This window comes from Urocitellus parryii, chromosome 9 (assembly GCF_045843805.1).
Source record: "Urocitellus parryii isolate mUroPar1 chromosome 9, mUroPar1.hap1, whole genome shotgun sequence".
Classification (NCBI taxonomy): domain Eukaryota; kingdom Metazoa; phylum Chordata; class Mammalia; order Rodentia; family Sciuridae; genus Urocitellus; species Urocitellus parryii.
In genome coordinates this window covers 131,885,967-131,905,419 of record NC_135539.1, presented here as the reverse complement: position 1 = coordinate 131,905,419, position 19,453 = coordinate 131,885,967, and the positions used below count along the sequence as shown (strand labels likewise).

At 40.8% G+C, this 19,453-nt stretch overlaps 1 protein-coding gene across 1 annotated transcript in view; it reads left to right on the top strand.

The window, feature by feature from the left end:
- The window catches only part of Lamc1 (laminin subunit gamma 1), a 110,821-nt gene that overhangs the window by 78,708 nt on the left and 12,660 nt on the right, over positions 1 to 19,453 (top strand). The window contains exons 6-18 of the mRNA XM_026392892.2: positions 282 to 399; positions 915 to 1,013; positions 1,109 to 1,245; positions 1,987 to 2,109; positions 2,201 to 2,390; positions 2,691 to 2,803; positions 4,806 to 5,027; positions 5,146 to 5,334; positions 9,771 to 10,016; positions 10,659 to 10,812; positions 11,362 to 11,504; positions 12,517 to 12,695; positions 13,734 to 13,890. Coding sequence (XP_026248677.2) covers positions 282 to 399; positions 915 to 1,013; positions 1,109 to 1,245; positions 1,987 to 2,109; positions 2,201 to 2,390; positions 2,691 to 2,803; positions 4,806 to 5,027; positions 5,146 to 5,334; positions 9,771 to 10,016; positions 10,659 to 10,812; positions 11,362 to 11,504; positions 12,517 to 12,695; positions 13,734 to 13,890 — 2,070 coding nt within the window. The remainder of the gene's footprint in view (positions 1 to 281; positions 400 to 914; positions 1,014 to 1,108; positions 1,246 to 1,986; positions 2,110 to 2,200; positions 2,391 to 2,690; positions 2,804 to 4,805; positions 5,028 to 5,145; positions 5,335 to 9,770; positions 10,017 to 10,658; positions 10,813 to 11,361; positions 11,505 to 12,516; positions 12,696 to 13,733; positions 13,891 to 19,453) is intronic.

Below are 19,453 nucleotides of genomic sequence, written 5' to 3'. Positions count from 1 at the left end.
GCACAGCCTTAAGGGGCCTGTGCTCACCTCCAGAGAAGTGACAGGTCTTGCGCAGGTGTGCCGTGGCAGGCAGAGTGGTTCTTAATTGAGTAGAATCAACTTCGGGTATGTCTGGAAGATTAAATGTCAGGGAGTAAAAGGGTGGGATTTTGAGAGATCATCTGGAGATCACACTTCAGTCGTCAGGCATTTCTTTTAGTTACCAGTTGTCTTTCTTTTGACACATTGATTTTACTTCCGTATCTGGATTGGTGGTTGACAGTGAACTCATTAAACTTCAGGTTCTCTCAGCACACAGTGTGATAGTTACGGCAGATGCAGCTGTAAGCCAGGAGTGATGGGTGACAAGTGTGACCGATGCCAGCCTGGATTCCATTCTCTCACGGAGGCAGGATGCAGGTAAAATGTTCTCAAAGGTAGAGATGGGGAGTCGGAGTGAGTGGCTCAGTGGTAGAGTGCTTGCTTAGAGTGTGCGAGGCCCTGGGTTCCATCCTCAGCATCACATAAAAAAATAAATAAATAACAAAGGTATTGTGTCCAACTACGACTAAAAAATAAATGTCAAAACAAAACAGAGACGGGGCAGAATCTATATATGGCCAGTCCATAACAGTAGATCTGTGACTTGTTGGCAGCAGTGTGAACGTTTTCCCCATGGTAATCATCAACAAGATTCAAGACTAGAAGTGGTGACGAGCTAGCTGCTCGGAGTTTGGTTCATACAGAATGAGCAGTTTCAATTCTAAGTTGATAAAATCCTGGACTGAAACCAAACCCAACAGAAAGATGACTTTAGAGGTTTATATTGTTCCATGTGTAGAATTGATTAACATATAAAGCAAAGGTTGACTTAAGAGCGAAGTCTCTCTTTCCTTCTCTTCTCTCATGATTTTATTCTATTTTCCATCGAATAGGCCGTGCTCCTGTAATCCTTCTGGCAGCATAGATGAATGTAACGTGGAAACAGGAAGGTGTGTTTGCAAAGACAACGTGGAAGGCTTCAACTGTGAGAGGTAGCCCATCTTTCTCCAGCTGTATCATTTTCTTATTGTGTTATCATATCTCAAGTAAAAAAAAAAATAACTGATTGCATTTTAATCTTTTTCAGATGCAAACCTGGATTTTTTAATCTGGAACCATCTAATCCTAAGGGTTGCACCCCCTGCTTCTGCTTTGGGCACTCTTCTGTCTGTACAAATGCAATCGGCTACAGTGTTTATTCTATATCCTCTACCTTTCACATTGGTAATTTAGACTTTATCTCCCAGTACCCCTAGGACTCTGAGACTGTAATTTAAAATATATTTTTGTTTTTTGAATTAGTAAGTCTTTAAGGGTTTTTATTTGTTTGTTTTGCAGTACTGGGGATTAAACCCAGGAATATTCCACTCCTGAGCTATATCCCCAGCCCCCCCCACCTTTTTTAATATTTATTTTTGAGTTGTAGTTGGACACAATACCTTTATTCCACTTATTTATTTTTATGTGATGCTGAGGCTTGAACCCAGGGCCTTGCATATGCTAGGTAAGCACTCTACCACTGAGCTATAGCCCCAGACCCTCCCCAGCCCTTTTTATATTTGATTCTGAGAGAGGGTCTCACTAAGTTACCCAGGCTGACCTTGAACTTGAGAGACTCTTGCCTTTGCCTCCCAGGTGCTTGGGATTGTAGGCATGTGCCACTTCACCCTCCTCTTTGAGAGTTTTTGATGGAGGAAACATTCCATGTTACTTAACATGCATGATTTTTCTTCTTTGGTCCTTTAATAGAAAAAAAAAAAATATATATATATATATATATGGTTGTAGAGTTTACTGTGGTGAGCAGTGAGTTCAAACGTTACATAAATAATATAGTGGTATATAGCTTAAGGGGCATAGCATACATAGGTACTATTGTAGGAAACATTCATTGGAAATTTTTATTGATGACTGGTTCAGGATGTTTGCCGTGTAACAGTGCTTGTGTTTTCATCCTGTCTGCAGATGAGGACGGGTGGCGCGTGGAGCAGAGGGATGGCTCTGAAGCATCTCTCGAGTGGTCCTCTGAGAGGCAAGATATCGCCGTGATCTCAGATAGCTACTTTCCTAGATACTTCATTGCCCCTGGTAAGTGAGGCTGGGAAGCAGTGTGGCTTGCTGGGTGCATCTCTTTCGCCTCATTCTCATGTTCTTGTCCACCATTGTGTCTGCTTTCCAGCAAAGTTCTTGGGCAACCAGGTCTTGAGTTATGGTCAGAACCTCTCCTTCTCCTTCCGGGTGGACAGACGAGACACTCGCCTCTCTGCAGAAGACCTGGTGCTGGAGGGAGCCGGCTTGAGAGTGTCCGTGCCATTGATCGCACAGGGCAATTCCTACCCAAGCGAGACCACCGTGAAGTACATCTTCAGGTGAGGCTGCCTTCTTTGTAAAGTCGGGCGTGACCTGCATTGTGAAAGCAGTCTCTCTATCTATACTCGCCCCAGTGTGTGTTAAAGAACTTTTGGATGATCAAGGAGACCTTGATGAAGGGAGCTTTCCTTTGTTTATCTTTCCCTCCTCCAGTTGTATTGTCAAACCAACAAATCTCCTTTCTGATTGTCAGAGCATTGCATTGTTGGTGGTATAAAAGGATAAGATGAATGAGAAATGCTTTCCCGGCACCCAGGGTTATCCTTCAAAGGTTAAGGCAGCTCTTTCTATCTCCCCAGGCTCCATGAAGCAACAGATTACCCCTGGAGGCCTGCTCTTTCCCCTTTTGAATTTCAGAAGCTACTAAACAACTTGACTTCTATCAAGATTCGTGGGACATATAGTGAGAGAAGTGAGTTGTAATGTCATTTAGAAGAATTGTTTAAGACAATTGGGTAGAAGGATTCCTGATAATGTAGAGTTTCTCTCTTCTACTACTGTAACACTGATTATAAAGAAACAGTATAAACTACCCTATTACACATGAATTATATAGAAAATAATATAGTTTTAACCTACTTTCATGGACCTAGAGAAAATTCACTAAAATTAATAAGTACAATTCTTTTGTCACTAGTAAGTCAATTGAAGTTATTGTAAATATAGATTTTCTTTAAAAACCTAATAATTCTACTGGTTCAAGATGCTTACTCTTCATTTTCTTTTTTTTGCTGCTCTGTAATTATCAAGTCTTTTGAATCATTGGCTAAATTATGAAAAATTATAGATTATTCAGTAATCATTTGCTGTAATTTTAAATAAGAATTTAATAATGTTTTACATTATTTTCCTTTAAATTTTTTTTTTTTTAATGAGGTACTTCTCTAGGAAGGTGAAGCTATTCGAAGGAGATTGAGTCAGTGTGGTGGGATGACGTTGACAGTGCCATCAGTGGCTTAGTCGTATTGATTTTTGAGATGCTTGTGTGAATATCCAGATGAAAATCACTTGGGAGTAATTAGAAATATGAACCTAGGCCCCAGGAAGAGGTTAGAACAATAGATCTAGATTTAGAAGTCTGTCAACATAAATTTAAATTTTTAAATTTGGAAATGTGATACAAAATATAGAAAGAGAAAGAGGATGGAGTCCTGGAAACACTGTTAATTAAGGTCCATGCTCTGAGACCCAGAGGAGAAAGGAATTTTACAGAGGATAAACAGGTTAGATGATAGCACCACTGGGTTTTAGATTGGCTGATTAAGGAATCATTGGCAAGGGACTTTTTGTCGATTGTAGTTTTGATTTTTTTTTTCAGAAGTGTTGAAACTAAATTTAGATTGCAGTGCTTTGAAAAGTAACTGAAGGGAAGAAGAAAAATAAAGACTATTCTTTAGAGAAGTTTGGCTGTAAGGGAAGGGAAAGAGCCGCACTGTAACTTGGGAGTAGGAACAAGACTGAAGAGAGTATTTTTAGAATAGGGAGACTTAAGAATGTTTAGAGTTGGAGGCATGTTAGCCTGAGGAGGCTTATCTCATGATCTAACTGGGCAAAAAAGCCATAAATGTATGAAAGGTTAAATTAAGCCAGTAATATAAGAGGTGTGCTTTAACCTTAGGTGGTCAGTTTCCAAGTGAATTATATAAATAGCAAGCCACCTTTTGTAACTTGGATGGGGGAAATAAAAAAACCTACTTAGAGCAGAGACTGCTGAAGGCTAAGGTGGAGTGACCTGAGTGGCGATCACCAAGGCCCACTTTGCCCAAAGAGCATTGCTGCCAGAGACACTGCCAGATGGCGTGAACATTGGTCTCAGTTGATTTAAGGCTTCTTCTGTTTTCATTCTGAAAATGGGAAGGCATTGCAGCATATGGCATGTTGGCTTTGGAATGATTGTGCACATTAGACCTAATTTACTTGATCTTTACTATTCTGTGTAGGGCGAAAAATACAACCTAAGTGTACCTGTACAGTTGCTTCCCTTCTTTCTTATCCTTGAATTTGTAGTTTCTGCCTGTTTTTATGGCAAAAGAGCAAAACACTACTTAATTGCTATAGGCTTGTACTGTTCTTTCCTTCTACACTCTTGCTTGAATCTCTTTTTGCCACAAATGATTATTCAGTGCTTTTATTTTTCACATTGGTAATTGGGAGAACTCAAAAATCTGACAAATTTGTGGGGTGGGTGTGTGTGTGTGTGTGTGTGTGTGTTTAAAAAATGTTGAACTAAATTTAGCACCCAGTACCACATGGTTGTCCTGAATGCTATTTTCTAATTATCTTCTTCAGCAGATAAATTAAGCCAGTGACCAATTTTCTTTGGAATTTGGCTACTCTTGAGTGACTGACTTTTCACAATCTTTTGGGAAATGGAAAGCACTTCAGTGATTCTCTCTTCCACACCGTATACACAGGTGCTGGATATCTGGATGATGTCACCCTGGCAAGTGCTCGTCCTGGGCCTGGGGTCCCTGCAACTTGGGTGGAGACCTGCACCTGTCCAGTGGGTTATGGAGGGCAGTTCTGTGAGATGTGTCTCCCGGGTTACAGAAGAGAAACTCCGAGTCTCGGACCATACAGTCCCTGTGTGCTTTGTACCTGCAATGGACACAGTGAGACCTGTGACCCTGAGACAGGTGAGAGAATGATTGACAGTTGCTGGGCCTGACTTTTCTTTGGTGGTTGGGTAGGAAATGCTCATTGTCTTATGTTCTTGGACTCTTGCCTGTCCTCTCACACTTGCTGTTTGAATAGGTGTCTGTAACTGCAGAGACAATACTGCTGGCCCCCACTGTGAGAAGTGTAGTGATGGGTACTACGGAGATTCGACTGTGGGCACGTCTTCTGACTGCCAACCTTGTCCATGTCCTGGGGGCTCAAGTTGTGCTGTTGTTCCCAAGACAAAGGAGGTAGTGTGCACCAACTGTCCGACTGGTACCACTGGTAAGTCTGTGCTTTTTGTCTTGTTCAGTGTTCCATCTTAGAAGACTTGGGGGAAAGGGCTTCTGAGGGGTGGGGGATGCCCCCCCCCCCGTTTTTGGAGTATTTTGTTTAGTTCGGTGATTGTAGTTTTCCTCATAGGAAAAGGTTTTGTAGGAATCAGGTTGATTGTGGATTCATAAAATGCACATCAGATTACTAATTACGGCTAACATCTGCTGAGTATTTGTGGCCAAGAGCTGCTCTAAGCACCGTACACACACCTCCTCATTAAACCCCATAACTGTAAGGTTGCTTTACCATTCCTCCCATGATATGACAAGAGCACTGAGGCACGGAGGCATGGAGTCCCATGTCCATGGCTGCGTGGCCAGTTGTGGTTGAGCTGGGATTCCATCCCAGGCAGTCCTGCTCCAGAGATAACGATCACTATAGCATACTCGCTCTTATAAGATGAGAAGTCAGACTTGACTTTTAGTTTGCTTGATTGTCCTGGAATTCTTGATATAAAGAGATGATTTTAAAATTCTTCCTTAAAATAGTTTATATTAATACATCAGAGTCCTTTACATTTAGTTTTTTTTTAGTTTTTTAGTTTTTTTTGTTTGTTTGCTTGTTTTTTTGTACTAGGGATGGAACCTGTGGTACTCTACCACTGAGCCACATCCACAGCTCTTTTTATTTTTTATTTTGAGACAGGGTCTCATTGAGTCATCAAGGCTCACCTCCAACTTCTCATCTTCCTTTCCTCAAGCCTCCCAAGTGGCTGGGAGTACAGGCGTGTGCCACCACGTTTGGTAGAAAATACATTTGCATTTTATAACTTTGAATAGGTCCCTCTGCTGGTCTATGTGTTTAGTTTTTATTGTTGTTTTCAAAGTATTATAAAAGTTTATCTTACAGAGCTACTCAGACAACTGCCCATGCTGACCAGCTGGGCAGACTGAGGCTCACTTCAGGCCTTCTCCTTGCCCTGCCACTCCACCAGCACCGTAATGGAGAGGTTCTGGCCAGCCTTCTGGCACAGCCTTTGACCCTGTTAAAGGCTTTTCCTCTAGAAAATACTGCCACTGTATCACCAGGAAACATCACAACACGGCACCTTTCCGTGCTACACTCACTCTGCACCATGGGAACGGCCACACAGAATGATTACTCATTTGCTTAAGGCAATTGAGCAAATGAGGGAAATGAGTGTCAAATTTCATATTTCTGACTTTCTTGTGTTTCTTTATAATTTTATTTCAAACTGATAATGCACACTTAAAATTGTATATGTTAATAGGGTACCATGTGAGTTTCAGTGTGTTTGTGTGAGTGCACACACATGCATCAGTGTCTTACTTTTTTTTTTTTTTAAGCGAATGACCCAACAGATTTCTTTAGCTTCAGTCCCCAGCACCCACTCTTGAACCTGCACTCTAGGCCCCAGACCCCTTGGGCTTCTTTTAGTGCCTCAAGTGTGCTGGCTGCTAAAATCACACGTGGCATCCTTCTACATGTGCCTTAGTATTTAACATGGTTTTCGGAGGTAAAGAAATGGCAATGATCTCTTTTCCTGCAAACTTGAGTACATGTCTTTAGAAATACAAAGATGAGGAAAGGATGGTTCCTATTCCTCAGAGGCTAAATTTATGGAGGAAAACAGATAATTGAATACAGCACGGTTAGTTCAGATAAAAGAGCGTACACCAGAGTGGTGGGGGAAGAAAGGACACCTCTCCTCTCTAGGGGAGGGAAGATAAGAAAATCAAGGTTCAGAAAAGTGAATCACTTGCCCAGATTTAAGTCATACAGTTAGAACTTGAACCTGGATGCTAACTTTAAAAAAAAGGTTGTCTAGTTGTAGCTGCCAGAGAGTATTTTGGAGTTTTCACAGACTACTAGACATTTCTATTTTAGCTTTTCTACATAATCTTAGTTTAAGTTTTATTCAAATCTAGTTTCAAAACTTTTAAAATACGGGTCATATCTGAAATAGCGAAATTATCTGATGAGAAGCATAACTGGAATGCCTGCTGCCTGGTGCTGATCTGGAGATGGATCTGGGTAGGAGTGTGGTGGCTGTTTACTTCAGGGCCACATGGCTTCCCCTTTTGCCCCACCTCCACCCACATTTTTTTGTTCAGCTTATCAGTTGGTGTTTGTCAAATCCAGGGGTCAGTTTTCAGTCCTCATCCTACCTGGTCTCCCAGCAGTGCTGGACACCATTGACCACCCTCTGCTTCAGACATTGTCCCCTCCTGCCTTCCATGCCACATCACTGCTTTTTTTCCTTCCTTCCTTTCCTCTGTGTATCCTTTGTTTCCCCCCTGTTTCTCAACAGGGGCTTTCATGTTAGCTTGACCTGGAGGTGGTCAGAGCTCCTCTTTGGGATTCAAAAGCCTATGACTGCAAATTCTGTATCTCTAGCCCTGAACACCAGCTACCTGTTGCCCATCCCTGCCTGGGTGATTGATGGGGTGGATGCATCTGTTTGTCCCTTCATATCCACTCTCTGTCCCCTATGGATGAGACCTGTATGTGCTACATCAGAGCCAGTTTCCACCAGCGTTCAGAAACGGCAGAAAGCACATACAGGTAATCAAAGAGAAGGAGGAGAGTGAGGGCAGGGTATTCATTCTGAGCCCCCTTTCTGTGGGGTCCTCTGTGTTGGTGACTCAAAATTTAATTTTTTAGCTCTTGGCAGCTGGCCTTCTCCAAACAGCTCTATCTTTAGGCTCTGGTACCTGGTTGGTCTATCTGCACCTGAGAGGCAGGTTCTGGAGCCTGTTCGAGGTGCTGCACTATCCTTGTGGCTTCCAACACTCCCCAGACTCTGTAATGGCACCTTTATTATACTCTGCCCAAGTCTTGCTAATTTGAATGTGCCAACTATTTTCTGCTGTGATCTTGATTCATATAGCTAAAGGAATCCCCAAAGTAAACAAATTAAAGGTAAATCTTTGTCTCTTTTTTCCTCCAATCCCAACCCTGTTCTTTTCCTAATCTTCTTCATTTCATTAAATATACTACCATCTACCTAGTTGTTCAAGTTAAAATCCTAGGGCTTGTCCTTGATCCTTTGTCTTTCATTTCCCAGAAAAAGCCCGCAGGTCTTAACTGTCTCAGATCTGATCACTTTCACCACCTCCCCTGCCACCATCCTGGTTCCAGTTGCTGTCATCTCTCACCTGGAATTGCCTCCCCTGCTTCACCTGCTCCCCTAAGAACCATTCTCCATGTGGAGGCCCAAATAATCCTTTTTAAGTATAAATCAGATCACAGCACTTTTAAAACCCCAGGAGCTTTTCCCTGCACTTAAATTGAAATCCAGATTGCAGAGTCTCCTGCATGGGTTGGTTCTTAACTGCTTCTGCTTTGACTGGTTTTTCTGAAACACTATTCCCTCTGACTTTCCATCTTCATCCCTGTGTTTCCTCACAAAGAGACTTTCTCTTATCCAATATAAAGTCACTGTCACTCTTACTGTATCACCTTATCTTGTTTGCGCTCTTTTAACTTTTTTTATGCTTATCCCTATCTGAAATAGTCTTGTTTATTTGGATGTCTGGGTGTTGGTTCCCCCAGCTGCAGCAGGTTTCAGGAGAGCAAGGACCGCCTCATTCGCATCGTCCTGACAACCTAGAACAATGCTGGCCTACAGCAGATGCTCTGTAAATATTTGTTGAATAAATGAACATGCAGTTCTCCAAAACCTCTAGGCTCATTTAGGCCCTTTTGAATACAAAGATAGAAAGAGCCTTTGCACTTTTAATACCTGAGTAATGATGGTCAGAAACTAGAAAAGGAAGGATGAGGAGCTGGGAGTTTAGTATCAGGGGAAAGAGCCCATTTCTGGCTTTGCTTCTCTTTCTGTCATTTATTTGGTTGTGGGCAAGTTATTTAACCCGTGTGTGCCCTTAGCTCTGATAGGAACAGGTGGCAGTGTATGATTTCTAAGTTCACTTCAAGAAATCTCTGATTCTTTATTAGTTGACACTGCTCAACTAGAGACAGCAAGGGCCTGTTATATGTTGAGAGGATGATCCTCCTCAACCTGTCATCTGGGACACCCAGGGTATTGAGAGAGGCACTCCATCTTTTTTAGTAGTGTCAGCCAAGACTGACATATATGCATTGCCATCCCTTGGGACTGGAGAGGTTCATAATCCTTGGGCCTGACTCATTTACAGAGCACTTTTTAATACATGATTTTGGTTAATTATCAGAACATTTGTAGTGAGGCAGGCAAACCAGAGCCTGTGTTTCTCATGGGGAAGTGGAGATGTGCACAGGGTCACTCCACTGATCTGGCCCAGTGCTGGGGCTGCAACCCAGGGCTCCTACCCCCCACTGAACTATATCATCTTGCATCTGATAGCTAGACTACACTGTTTGTGACCAGGTAACTGAGCACCAGACCTTTCTATCATAACATCAGATTGTCTTATCCCCAGGTAAGAGATGTGAGCTCTGTGATGATGGCTACTTTGGAGACCCCTTGGGTAGAAATGGCCCTGTGAGGCTTTGCCGCCTCTGCCAATGTAATGACAACATTGATCCCAATGCTGTGGGAAATTGCAACCGCTCGACAGGAGAGTGCCTGAAATGCATCTATAACACTGCGGGCTTCTATTGTGACCGGTGCAAAGATGGATTCTTTGGAAATCCCCTGGCTCCCAATCCAGCAGACAAATGCAAAGGTAATCAGCCATTGGTCAAATCCTGTCACAGGTATACACCTTTGTTCTGCAGATTCGTTGTGTGTCTCTTTAAATACACATAGTTGTTTGGTTTAACGCAGCCATGTCCAATAAAAATACAGTGTAAACCGCTTGCATAATTTAAAAATTTCTGCCATATTTTTTTTAAAAAATTTATAATTGTAGATGGACAACATGCCTTTATTTTATTTGTTTTTGTTTTTTAAAATGTGGTGCCGAGAATCGAACCCAGTGCCTCACATGTGGTAGGCAAGTGCCCTGCTGCTGACTACAGCCCCAGCCCCTAGCCATCACATTTTTTTTTAATTTTTAAAACTAAAACAGGAGAAAGCAGTTTTAATATATTTTATTTAAACTAATGTAGCCAACAATTATAATTTCAACAAATAATTAATAAAAAATCATCAGTGAGATACATGTTCTTTTTCACACTAAGTCTTCAAAATCCAGCATGTTTTCACATTTACAGCACCTCTCCATTCAGACTGGCCACCCACGTTACAGGTGCTCAACAGCCACATGTGCCCAGCAGCTTCCATATTGGAAGCCGGGTGAGTGGCTTTGTATTTGGTATTTCTCTCAGGTGATTTCCATCCTTTGCTCTCTCTCTTCCTTCCCTAGCTTGCAGTTGCAATCCATATGGCACTGTGAGGCAGCAGAGCAGCTGTAATCCTGTGACCGGTCAGTGTGAGTGTCTGCCTCATGTGTCCGGCCGGGACTGTGGTACTTGTGACCCTGGCTTCTACAACCTACAGAGTGGACAAGGCTGTGAGAGGTGAGGCATTGGTGATAGGTGGAAGTCATCTTTGCTATTTTTGTATTTTAAGAAGTGAATTTTTATGTTATAATTAATAATGGCTTGATTTTGTTCAGGAATGATTTGAGTGCCTGATACAGAAAATCACCCTTAAGGGTAATACTGAACAGTTGTCAATAGGCTAATGGGACAAAGAAGTGGCCCCAGCTGTGTCAGAATCAACTGAGCAATGTCTTAATAAAGTTATAAATTACCAGGTTCTTTCTGTGAAACTTAGAATCTGACCCTCCAGGGTTGCAACCTGGGAATTCCTATTTTCAAAGCTCCTGGGCAGGGCTGATGCAGTACCAGTGTGGAGAGACACTGGTATTGGTTAAGCTAGAAAAAGAGGTTCTAAGTAGCTCTCATAAAAATAACTTGAACCTTGGGGGCTTAGTAACCCTTAACATTCTGTCTTAACAACCTTTAAACATACAGATTGAATTAATATTATCCTGAAACAAAGCCACAAAGTTTTGTCTAAAGTCTGCTTTTCCTACCTTAGGAGTGTCCTGTGTTCATTTTCAGGTGCAATTGCCATGCTTTGGGTTCCACCAACGGGCAGTGTGACATCCGCACCGGCCAGTGTGAGTGCCAGCCGGGCATCACTGGTCAGCACTGTGAGCGCTGTGAGGTCAACCACTTTGGGTTTGGACCTGAAGGCTGTAAACGTAAGACATGTTGGTGGCATGTAATGCCAAGTCTCCCCTGATTCCAGTAGCAACTGAGAGAAGAAAGGACTTTGACAAGCCTCTGTTCAGCCCCCTGGTTTATGGTCAGGGCCATTCCTAAAGCATCATAGATGCTTTATTCCATGAATATTCCTTGTCTAAAACTCTAGAAATTAAGGACGTCCCTGATTTCTTTGCAACTACCTTATTCATATTTCTTTTTAAATGTTTTTTATTCTTTTCAATCTTCTATTTTTTTTTCCAAAGAAAGCTCCCCCTTGGATTCCTGAGCTTGCTCACTATGTTTAGTGGAGCTTTTTTTATTGGTCCCATTCTTAGTGCCGACAATGAAACAGTGAAGGATCCTGTTCGCAGTGTGCTCATTGACTTACTGGCCGTGGTTGCTTCCCATCCTGGGGCCCCTTCTGGGACGGTTGCATATAAACATCTGCTTCTCTTTGGCATAAACACTTGCCTAGAATTAGGCCTTGGAACAATTTGGTGTTTTTGCTTTCTGAATTCCTTCATTTCTCCTGTGGAATGTAGCATAAGTCACTGACTAAGTTCAGAGAACAAAGTGAGTAAACAAACTATAAAATAATGCAAGAGAAGCATTAGCATTTGGGTTTTCTCATTCTTCAGAGAAATGTTAGGCAGTGGAGAGGTGAAGATAGATGAATTCTTGAAGTGCATGAAAGGTGCACTTATTAGTTTAATAATTTCTGTAACTATTAAATAACATGAAGCATGTCCTAAAGGATGCATGTTTACAAATTAATCTCATTTGTTCTTAACTTTGACCTCTTTTTTACTTTAAGGCTTATTTTTACTTTAAAATAAAATTATCTGTCTTCTCTGATAAGTGGACTTAACCATTTAGTTTCTCATAAATAGGTCTGTAAAACAAAGTCGACTTATAATCGTAATAGAATTAGCTTATTGTTACCAGTCTGAGTTAAGGAAATGTTCCTGTCCTCCTTTTGCTTATTATGTACTGTTTCCCCTACTGCAGCTTGTGACTGTCATCCTGAGGGGTCTCGTTCACTCCAGTGCAAAGATGATGGTCGCTGTGAATGCAGAGAAGGCTTTGTGGGAAACCGCTGTGACCAGTGCGAAGAGAACTATTTCTACAATCGTTCCTGGCCTGGCTGCCAGGAATGTCCAGCTTGTTACCGGCTGGTAAAGGATAAGGTAAGCTGTCAATAGTGTGTTCATTCGTTCGTTCATTCATTCAGCAGATGTTGGATGAAAACTTAGCACACACACAGTTCCAGAGAAAAAGTGGTAAACAACATAGACATAATCCCTCTTCTCAGATGCTTATGTTCTAGTCAGGAGGGAAATAATAAAAAATTAAAAAATAAGCAAGACATATTGAGATAAGTGCCAGAAAGAATATAAACAGAATAACTGTTGGAAACTACTTTGTATAAGACCTCTTTCAGGAAATTCCTGTGAAGTGAGAGCTTCAGAATGAGAAGGAATGAGCCAAGTAAGAAGGAATAAGTGAAAAGGAATAAGCCAAGTAACCACAGGTTGTTCCCAACAAAAGGAACCTGGCGTGGGAGGGCCTGGAAGCCAGGGCGGCTGGCGCCTCCTGATTGAAGGGAGAGTAGCTTGGGACAAGCCTGGAGTGTTTGGTAGGGACAGGTTATGTAAGACCATGGTGACCCTAGAATAGAGTTCACACCTTATTCCAAATCAAGTGGGAAGGCACTGGAAAACTCTTCCAAGCTTGGGAATCCAGTTTGCATTTGAAGAGGAGCACTCTGACTACTATGATTAGGATGGTGATAGGTGGGGGGCAGAATAGGAACCACCATCCTGTTGCATAAATGCCTGCGTTAAGGGCATGACTGGGGGAGAGGAGAATCAAGGATGGATCCTGAGTCTTCTGCTTAGGGTAGCTAGATATGCTATACACTGAGATGCTCAGGGAGAACAGAATTTAGAGGTCTGGTTTTGGATGTTAAATTCGAGATACTGTCAGAGGTAAGTGGAAAAAGCAAGAAGATCATCTACCACTCGGGAAAGGACAGAACTGAAGAACTGTCTGCAGGTGATGTTTAAAGTCAGGAAGTGACACTCCGGAAGGCTTCTTTTTGAAGCCAGAGAAACAAAAGGAAAAGTACCCATCACATCTATTTAACACATACTCACAGAGTGCCTCTGAAATTCCCGCAGTAAGTACAGTGGAGCTCATTCCCTTTTCTCTTCCATCATGTTCAGGTTGCTGATCATCGAGTGAAACTCCAGGAATTAGAGAGTCTCATAGCAAACCTTGGAACTGGGGATGAGATGGTGACAGATCAAGCCTTTGAGGATAGGCTAAAGGAAGCAGAGAGAGAGGTTATGGACCTCCTTCGTGAGGCCCAGGATGTCAAAGGTACACATAATTAAATGTAAATTTGTGATGTAGTTCCTAATTCATTTAATTAGTAAGGTTCTATAAAATTCTTTCTCAATTTTTAAACTACTTGTACAATATGTATTTTTACAGAATAGTATTTCAAAAAACAATCATCAATTTAATGCTTTAAGATATAATAGAAGGGGGCTGGGGTTGTGGCTCAGCTGTAAAGCCCTCGCCTAGCACGTTTGAGGCACTGAGTTCCATACTCAGCACCACATAAGAAATAAAATAAAGGTATTGTGTCCATCTACAATTAAAAAATAAATGTTAAAAAAATATATAATAGAAGGTAATTTTCCAATGTATCAAAAATATTTGCTATTCAGATTTAAATGTTTCATAGATTTGTTCCATTACACCATGGCTTTAAATGTAGTTTGAATTGGATACAGTGGTGCATACTTGTAATCCCAGCTGCTTGGGAGGCTGAAGCAGGAGGATCACAAGTTTGACACCAGTCTCAGCATCTTAGCCAGACCCTCAACAACTTAGCAAGACCCTGTCTCAAAACAAAATAAAAAAGGACTGGAGATGAAGCTCAATGTTTAAAGTACTCCTGTAAGTTAATTATTAATTATTTTTTTATGTACTGCTTCCTTAGTAAGGACGCTCATAAAAAAAAAAATCATGATCTTTAAGCATTGACTGAATATCTAGCTACTGACTATGCAACAGTTAGTAAACATTACAAACTAGTGCCTACTTAGGAAATTTTTCATTTGATTAGCAAACAGATGTACTAGTAACATTATAGAAAAGCATAGGCTTTCATCTTATGTTATCATTAAGGTCCTTTGCAATTAAATTAGTCATTTGCACATTATCTGATGAGATTGATAACAAAGAAGAGATGGGCTTAAGATGTAGGAAACAATTTAAAATATTTTATATACTTTAAGAGACAACTTAGTTTTTAAACATTAAAGTATTTTGAATAATTGATTGTTGGCTTTAAAAAAATCACTTCAAAGTCTTGTTCTTATTTCTGACTCTGTGAATTAAGCATTTTTTAAATATTTATTTTTTAGTTTTAGGTAAACACAGTATCTTTTTTATTTTTATGTGGTGGTGAGCATGGAACCCAGTGCCTCATGCATGCTAGATGAGCACTCTAGCGCTGAGCCACCACTCCAGCCCTGAATTAAGCATTTTCAAACTCAGGCAAGTCCTTTTTGCACTCTTTGAGTACCATAGTAATCCAGGCACTTGCTCAACACACCAGTAGTGAAAAGATAGAAAGACCCAGCTCCATCAGGCCAGCTATGTTATGGGGCTTCCCATAGCTGATATGCAAGAGTTCACAGATGAACAAAATAAATGTACATTAAAAGTATACTTGAGACGGCAATGATTGACTTCACCATTGAGCTTATAAATCTGTCCATTTGGAGTTGTATGAAGAGGCCTTCCTGTCATAGGTCAACACAAACAATACGTTTCTCCTTTCTTCTTTTAAATATTTCAAATGTATAGAAATTTTACTTTATGTGATTATTGGATAAGAGGAGGAAGTAATTGAGTGTATCTCGTTTGGGCCAGTTTGATTTTAATATGAGAGTCCAGACTTTGTTCCATAGGTCAGTTTTTAGAGATTGAAAATATAATGAGAGGTCAATAGCTTATTTTAACATAAATTGTTTATATGTTTGTATTGGTTTTAGATAGGACAGCTGATTCACATCTATCTTGTCATATATATGAGAAATTGAATATGGGGTTATATCCAAAGTGCTGATCAGTCCAGCAAAGAGCAGGGGTCTAGTACTCAGCTCTGGTGCAGTACTGGCAACCACGGGAGTAGGTCAAAGAGCAAGAAAGGAAGGGACCCAGCTTGGGCACCTACATTCCAAGCATCTTGATGCAGCCCAGCTATCCATAACTCTCTTTGGCTCCAATTGCTACCTTTTTTCCTCTGCCCTGGAAGGGGATTAAGTTGGATGGAAACTCTGATGGGAGCCATCATACCTCTTTGAGCCAGAGTACAGTGGGCTGCTGCATCTGAAAGCTCTAGAAGCATCCTAGTCAGGTGGGGCTAGTGTCACCTTCCCTAAGATCTCAGTTATGAACAGAGTTCCTGGCTGCCCTTGCCTGCCGAGGTTCAAACTAGCCAAGAATGAAAGTGTCTTTGTAATTATTTATCTTTTTTATCCCCTAGTATTCATTTGTAGTTGAAACTAGTGTTTATTGTACAAATTTAAAAGGAGATTATACGATGCATTAAGTCTGGCAAGTAGACACTTGAAATTGGAAGGCATTTGAAGCAAACCTACCAGTTAGGTTATCTGTTCCTTTTTCAGATATTATTGTTTCTGTAAAGAACTGGACAAAAAGATCAAGAACTATTGCATTCTTGAAGGTCTAAAGGGAGGGGGCTTCTCAGATGTTACTGGCTGCATCTCCCTCCTAAATCTAAATGATTTTCCCTGATCTAAGCTTGTGTTCTTAGTATTTTCTTAAGATTATTCAGGAATTGCCTAAGTGACATTCCAGGCAGGACCCCTGTGTGTAGTTAGGCCAAGGTTGTGCAATGGATCACCTTTGCACATGTATTTGGTGGCCCTGCTTCAAATGCTGTTTTCTGAAACTATTAATCTCATTTGTTTTTAACTTTGACCTCTTTTTTACATTGAGCATCATGCTGAAGTAAGAACTGGTTCATTTTTTAAAGTTAAATTTATTTATTAAAACCATATAAATTGTACATACTATGGGTTAATGTAGTTATTTGATATATGTGTAGATGATGTGGTATTTAAATCAAGTTAAACTTCTCTGTCTCCTCAAACATGTTGTTATTTTTTAGGGTAAAGTCTTTCAAAATCCTTTCTTCTGGCTTTTTGAACTGTACTTACTGTGTTGTCTATAGCCACCCTGTTTTGTTATACCCACCAGAACTTCCTGCTCCCAGGCAACTATGTCTTAGTACCCATTATCAACTTTTCATTATTCCCCCCACCCACTACTCTCTCCATCCTCTGATAACTACCATTCTATGAGATTAACGTTGTTCTTGTTTTTTGTAGTGCTGGGGGACTGTACCCTGGGCCTTGCATATACTAGGCAAGTGTTCCATGACTGAGCTATACCCCCAGCTCTTTTTATTTTATTTTGAGACAGAGTCTCACTGAGATGCTCAAACTTGTCATCCTCCTGAGTTGCTGGGATTACAGGTGTGCACCAGCATGCCTGGCAAGATCAACTGTTTTGCATTCCACATATGAGTGAGATTGCGTGGTAATTGTTTTTCTGTGCATGGCTTACTTCACTTCACATAATTATCTCTAGCTCCATCCATGTTGAAATGACAAGATTTCATTCTTTTTATGGCCAAATAATATTCCATTATGCATACCATATTTTCTTGTCCATTCATTGGTTGACAGACATTTTGCTTGTTTCCATCTCTTACTCATGGTGAACACAGACAGCTCTTACACATACTGGTTTCTATTTTGCTAGAGAGATAAACATTGCTGCACTATGTATCTGGTTTTATTTATATTTATTTATATTTTGAACCCAGGGGCTCTTTACTACTGAGTCACATCCCCAGCCCTTTTTGTTTTTTTCTTTTGAGATAGAGTCTTGCTAAGTTGCTTAGGGCCTCACTAAGTTTCCTAGGCTGGCCTTGAACTTGAGATCCTCCTGCCTCAGCCTTCCTGAATAGCTGGGATTACAGCATGCACCACCATGCTAGGCCTGTTATTAATTTTGGGGGAGAACCTCTATACTGTTTTCCATAATGACTGTACTCATTTACATTCTTACCAACAGTGTGTAATGGATCCCTTTTCTCCACATCCTCATCAGCATTTATTATCTTTGGTCTTTTGGTTATAACCATTCTAACTGGGATGAAATGCTGTCTCACTATGTTTTTTTTAATATCTTATTTTTTATTTGTAGTTGGACATAGTACCTTTATTTTATTTATTTATTTTTATGTGGTGCTGAGGATCGAACCCAGGGCCTTGCACATGCTAGACAAGCGCTCTACCGCTGAGCCACAGCCCTAGCCCCTCACTGTGGTTTTAATTTGCATTTCCCTCATGATTAGTGAAGTTAAATTTTTTCTCATATACCTGTTAGTCATTTGTATGTCTCTTTTGAAAATGTCTATTCAGGTCAAGTGCCCATTGTTAAATCAGGTTATTTGGTTTTTTTTGCTGTTGAATTTTTGGAGTTTTTATATACTGTAGATACCAAGCCATTGTCAGATGGATAGTTTGCACATATTTCCTCCCATTCTGGAGGTTTTCTGTGCAATCTGTTGATGGTTTCCTTTGCCATGCTTTTTGAATTTGCTCTGATCCCATTGGTTTATTTTTGTTTTTGTTTCCTCTGCTTTTGGGGTCTTGTCCAAAAAATTCTTCCCCATTCCAATGTCCTGAAGCATTTCCCCTGTGTTTTCTTCTAGGAGTCTCATTGTTCAGGTCTTACCTCTAAGTCTTTAATCCATTTGAGTTGCTTTTGTAACTGATGAGAGGTAGGGTTCTAGTTTCATTCTTCTGCATGTGGATATTCAGTTTCCCCAGCACCATTATTAAAGACTGTCCCTTCTCCAACATGTGTTCTTAGCAACTTCACCGAAAAGCAGTTGGCTGTAGTTGTGGAGTTTATTTCTTGCTTTCTATTCTGTTCCCCTCACTGGTCAGTTTTGAGTATGACTTAATGATTTTTTTAAGGGGGGTACCAGGGATTAAAGTCAGGGGCACTCAATCACTGAGCCCCATCCCCAGCCCTATTTTGTATTTTATTTAGAGTCAGGTATTACTGGGTTGCTTAGTGCCTCACCATTGCTGAGGCTGATTTTGAACTCACAATCCTCTTGCCTCAGCCTCCCTTGCAGCTGGGATTACAGGCATACACCACTGCACCCAGCTACTCAATGGTTTTTGTGTATTAATATAACCTCAAATACTGGCAGGCTTATGTTTGCATGGGCTTATATATATCTTTTGGTTTATTAGGATCCAGGTATTAAGTTGAGTATTATTAATAAAGAGCAACTTAAAGAGCTATTTAAAAGCAGAGACCAATTAAAAGAATTACATATGTACAAGGGGGAAAGGGTTGCAGCAACAGTCTATTTAATTCAAAATACAAAGTGAGTTGAATATGCCGTATGTCGATATGGTTTTAAACACAGTTTTTTTCCCCAAGTTTTGAAGTACATTTAGCTTCCAAGACTAGCAGCATTTTTAACAACATTGTGTATTTATGATTAAATTTGGCCTGTGCTGGAATATCAAAATCAATTTTTCTTTCCTTCATCAAACAATCCTTGGTGGGCTGGGGTTGTGGCTCAGAAGTAGAGCACTTGCCTACCATGCGTGAGGCACTGGGTTCGATCCTCAGCACCACGTAAAAATAAAATAAAGATATTGTGTCCACCTATAACTAAAAAATAAATATTAAAAAAAAATCCTTTGTTGCTTTCTCTTTTCCAACCTCTCTGTAAGGCTGGGGATATAGTGGTGAGTGGGAAAGAGGGCCTCGAAGTCAGGTGGGACTCAGGGGCAGGCAGTTGGAGACC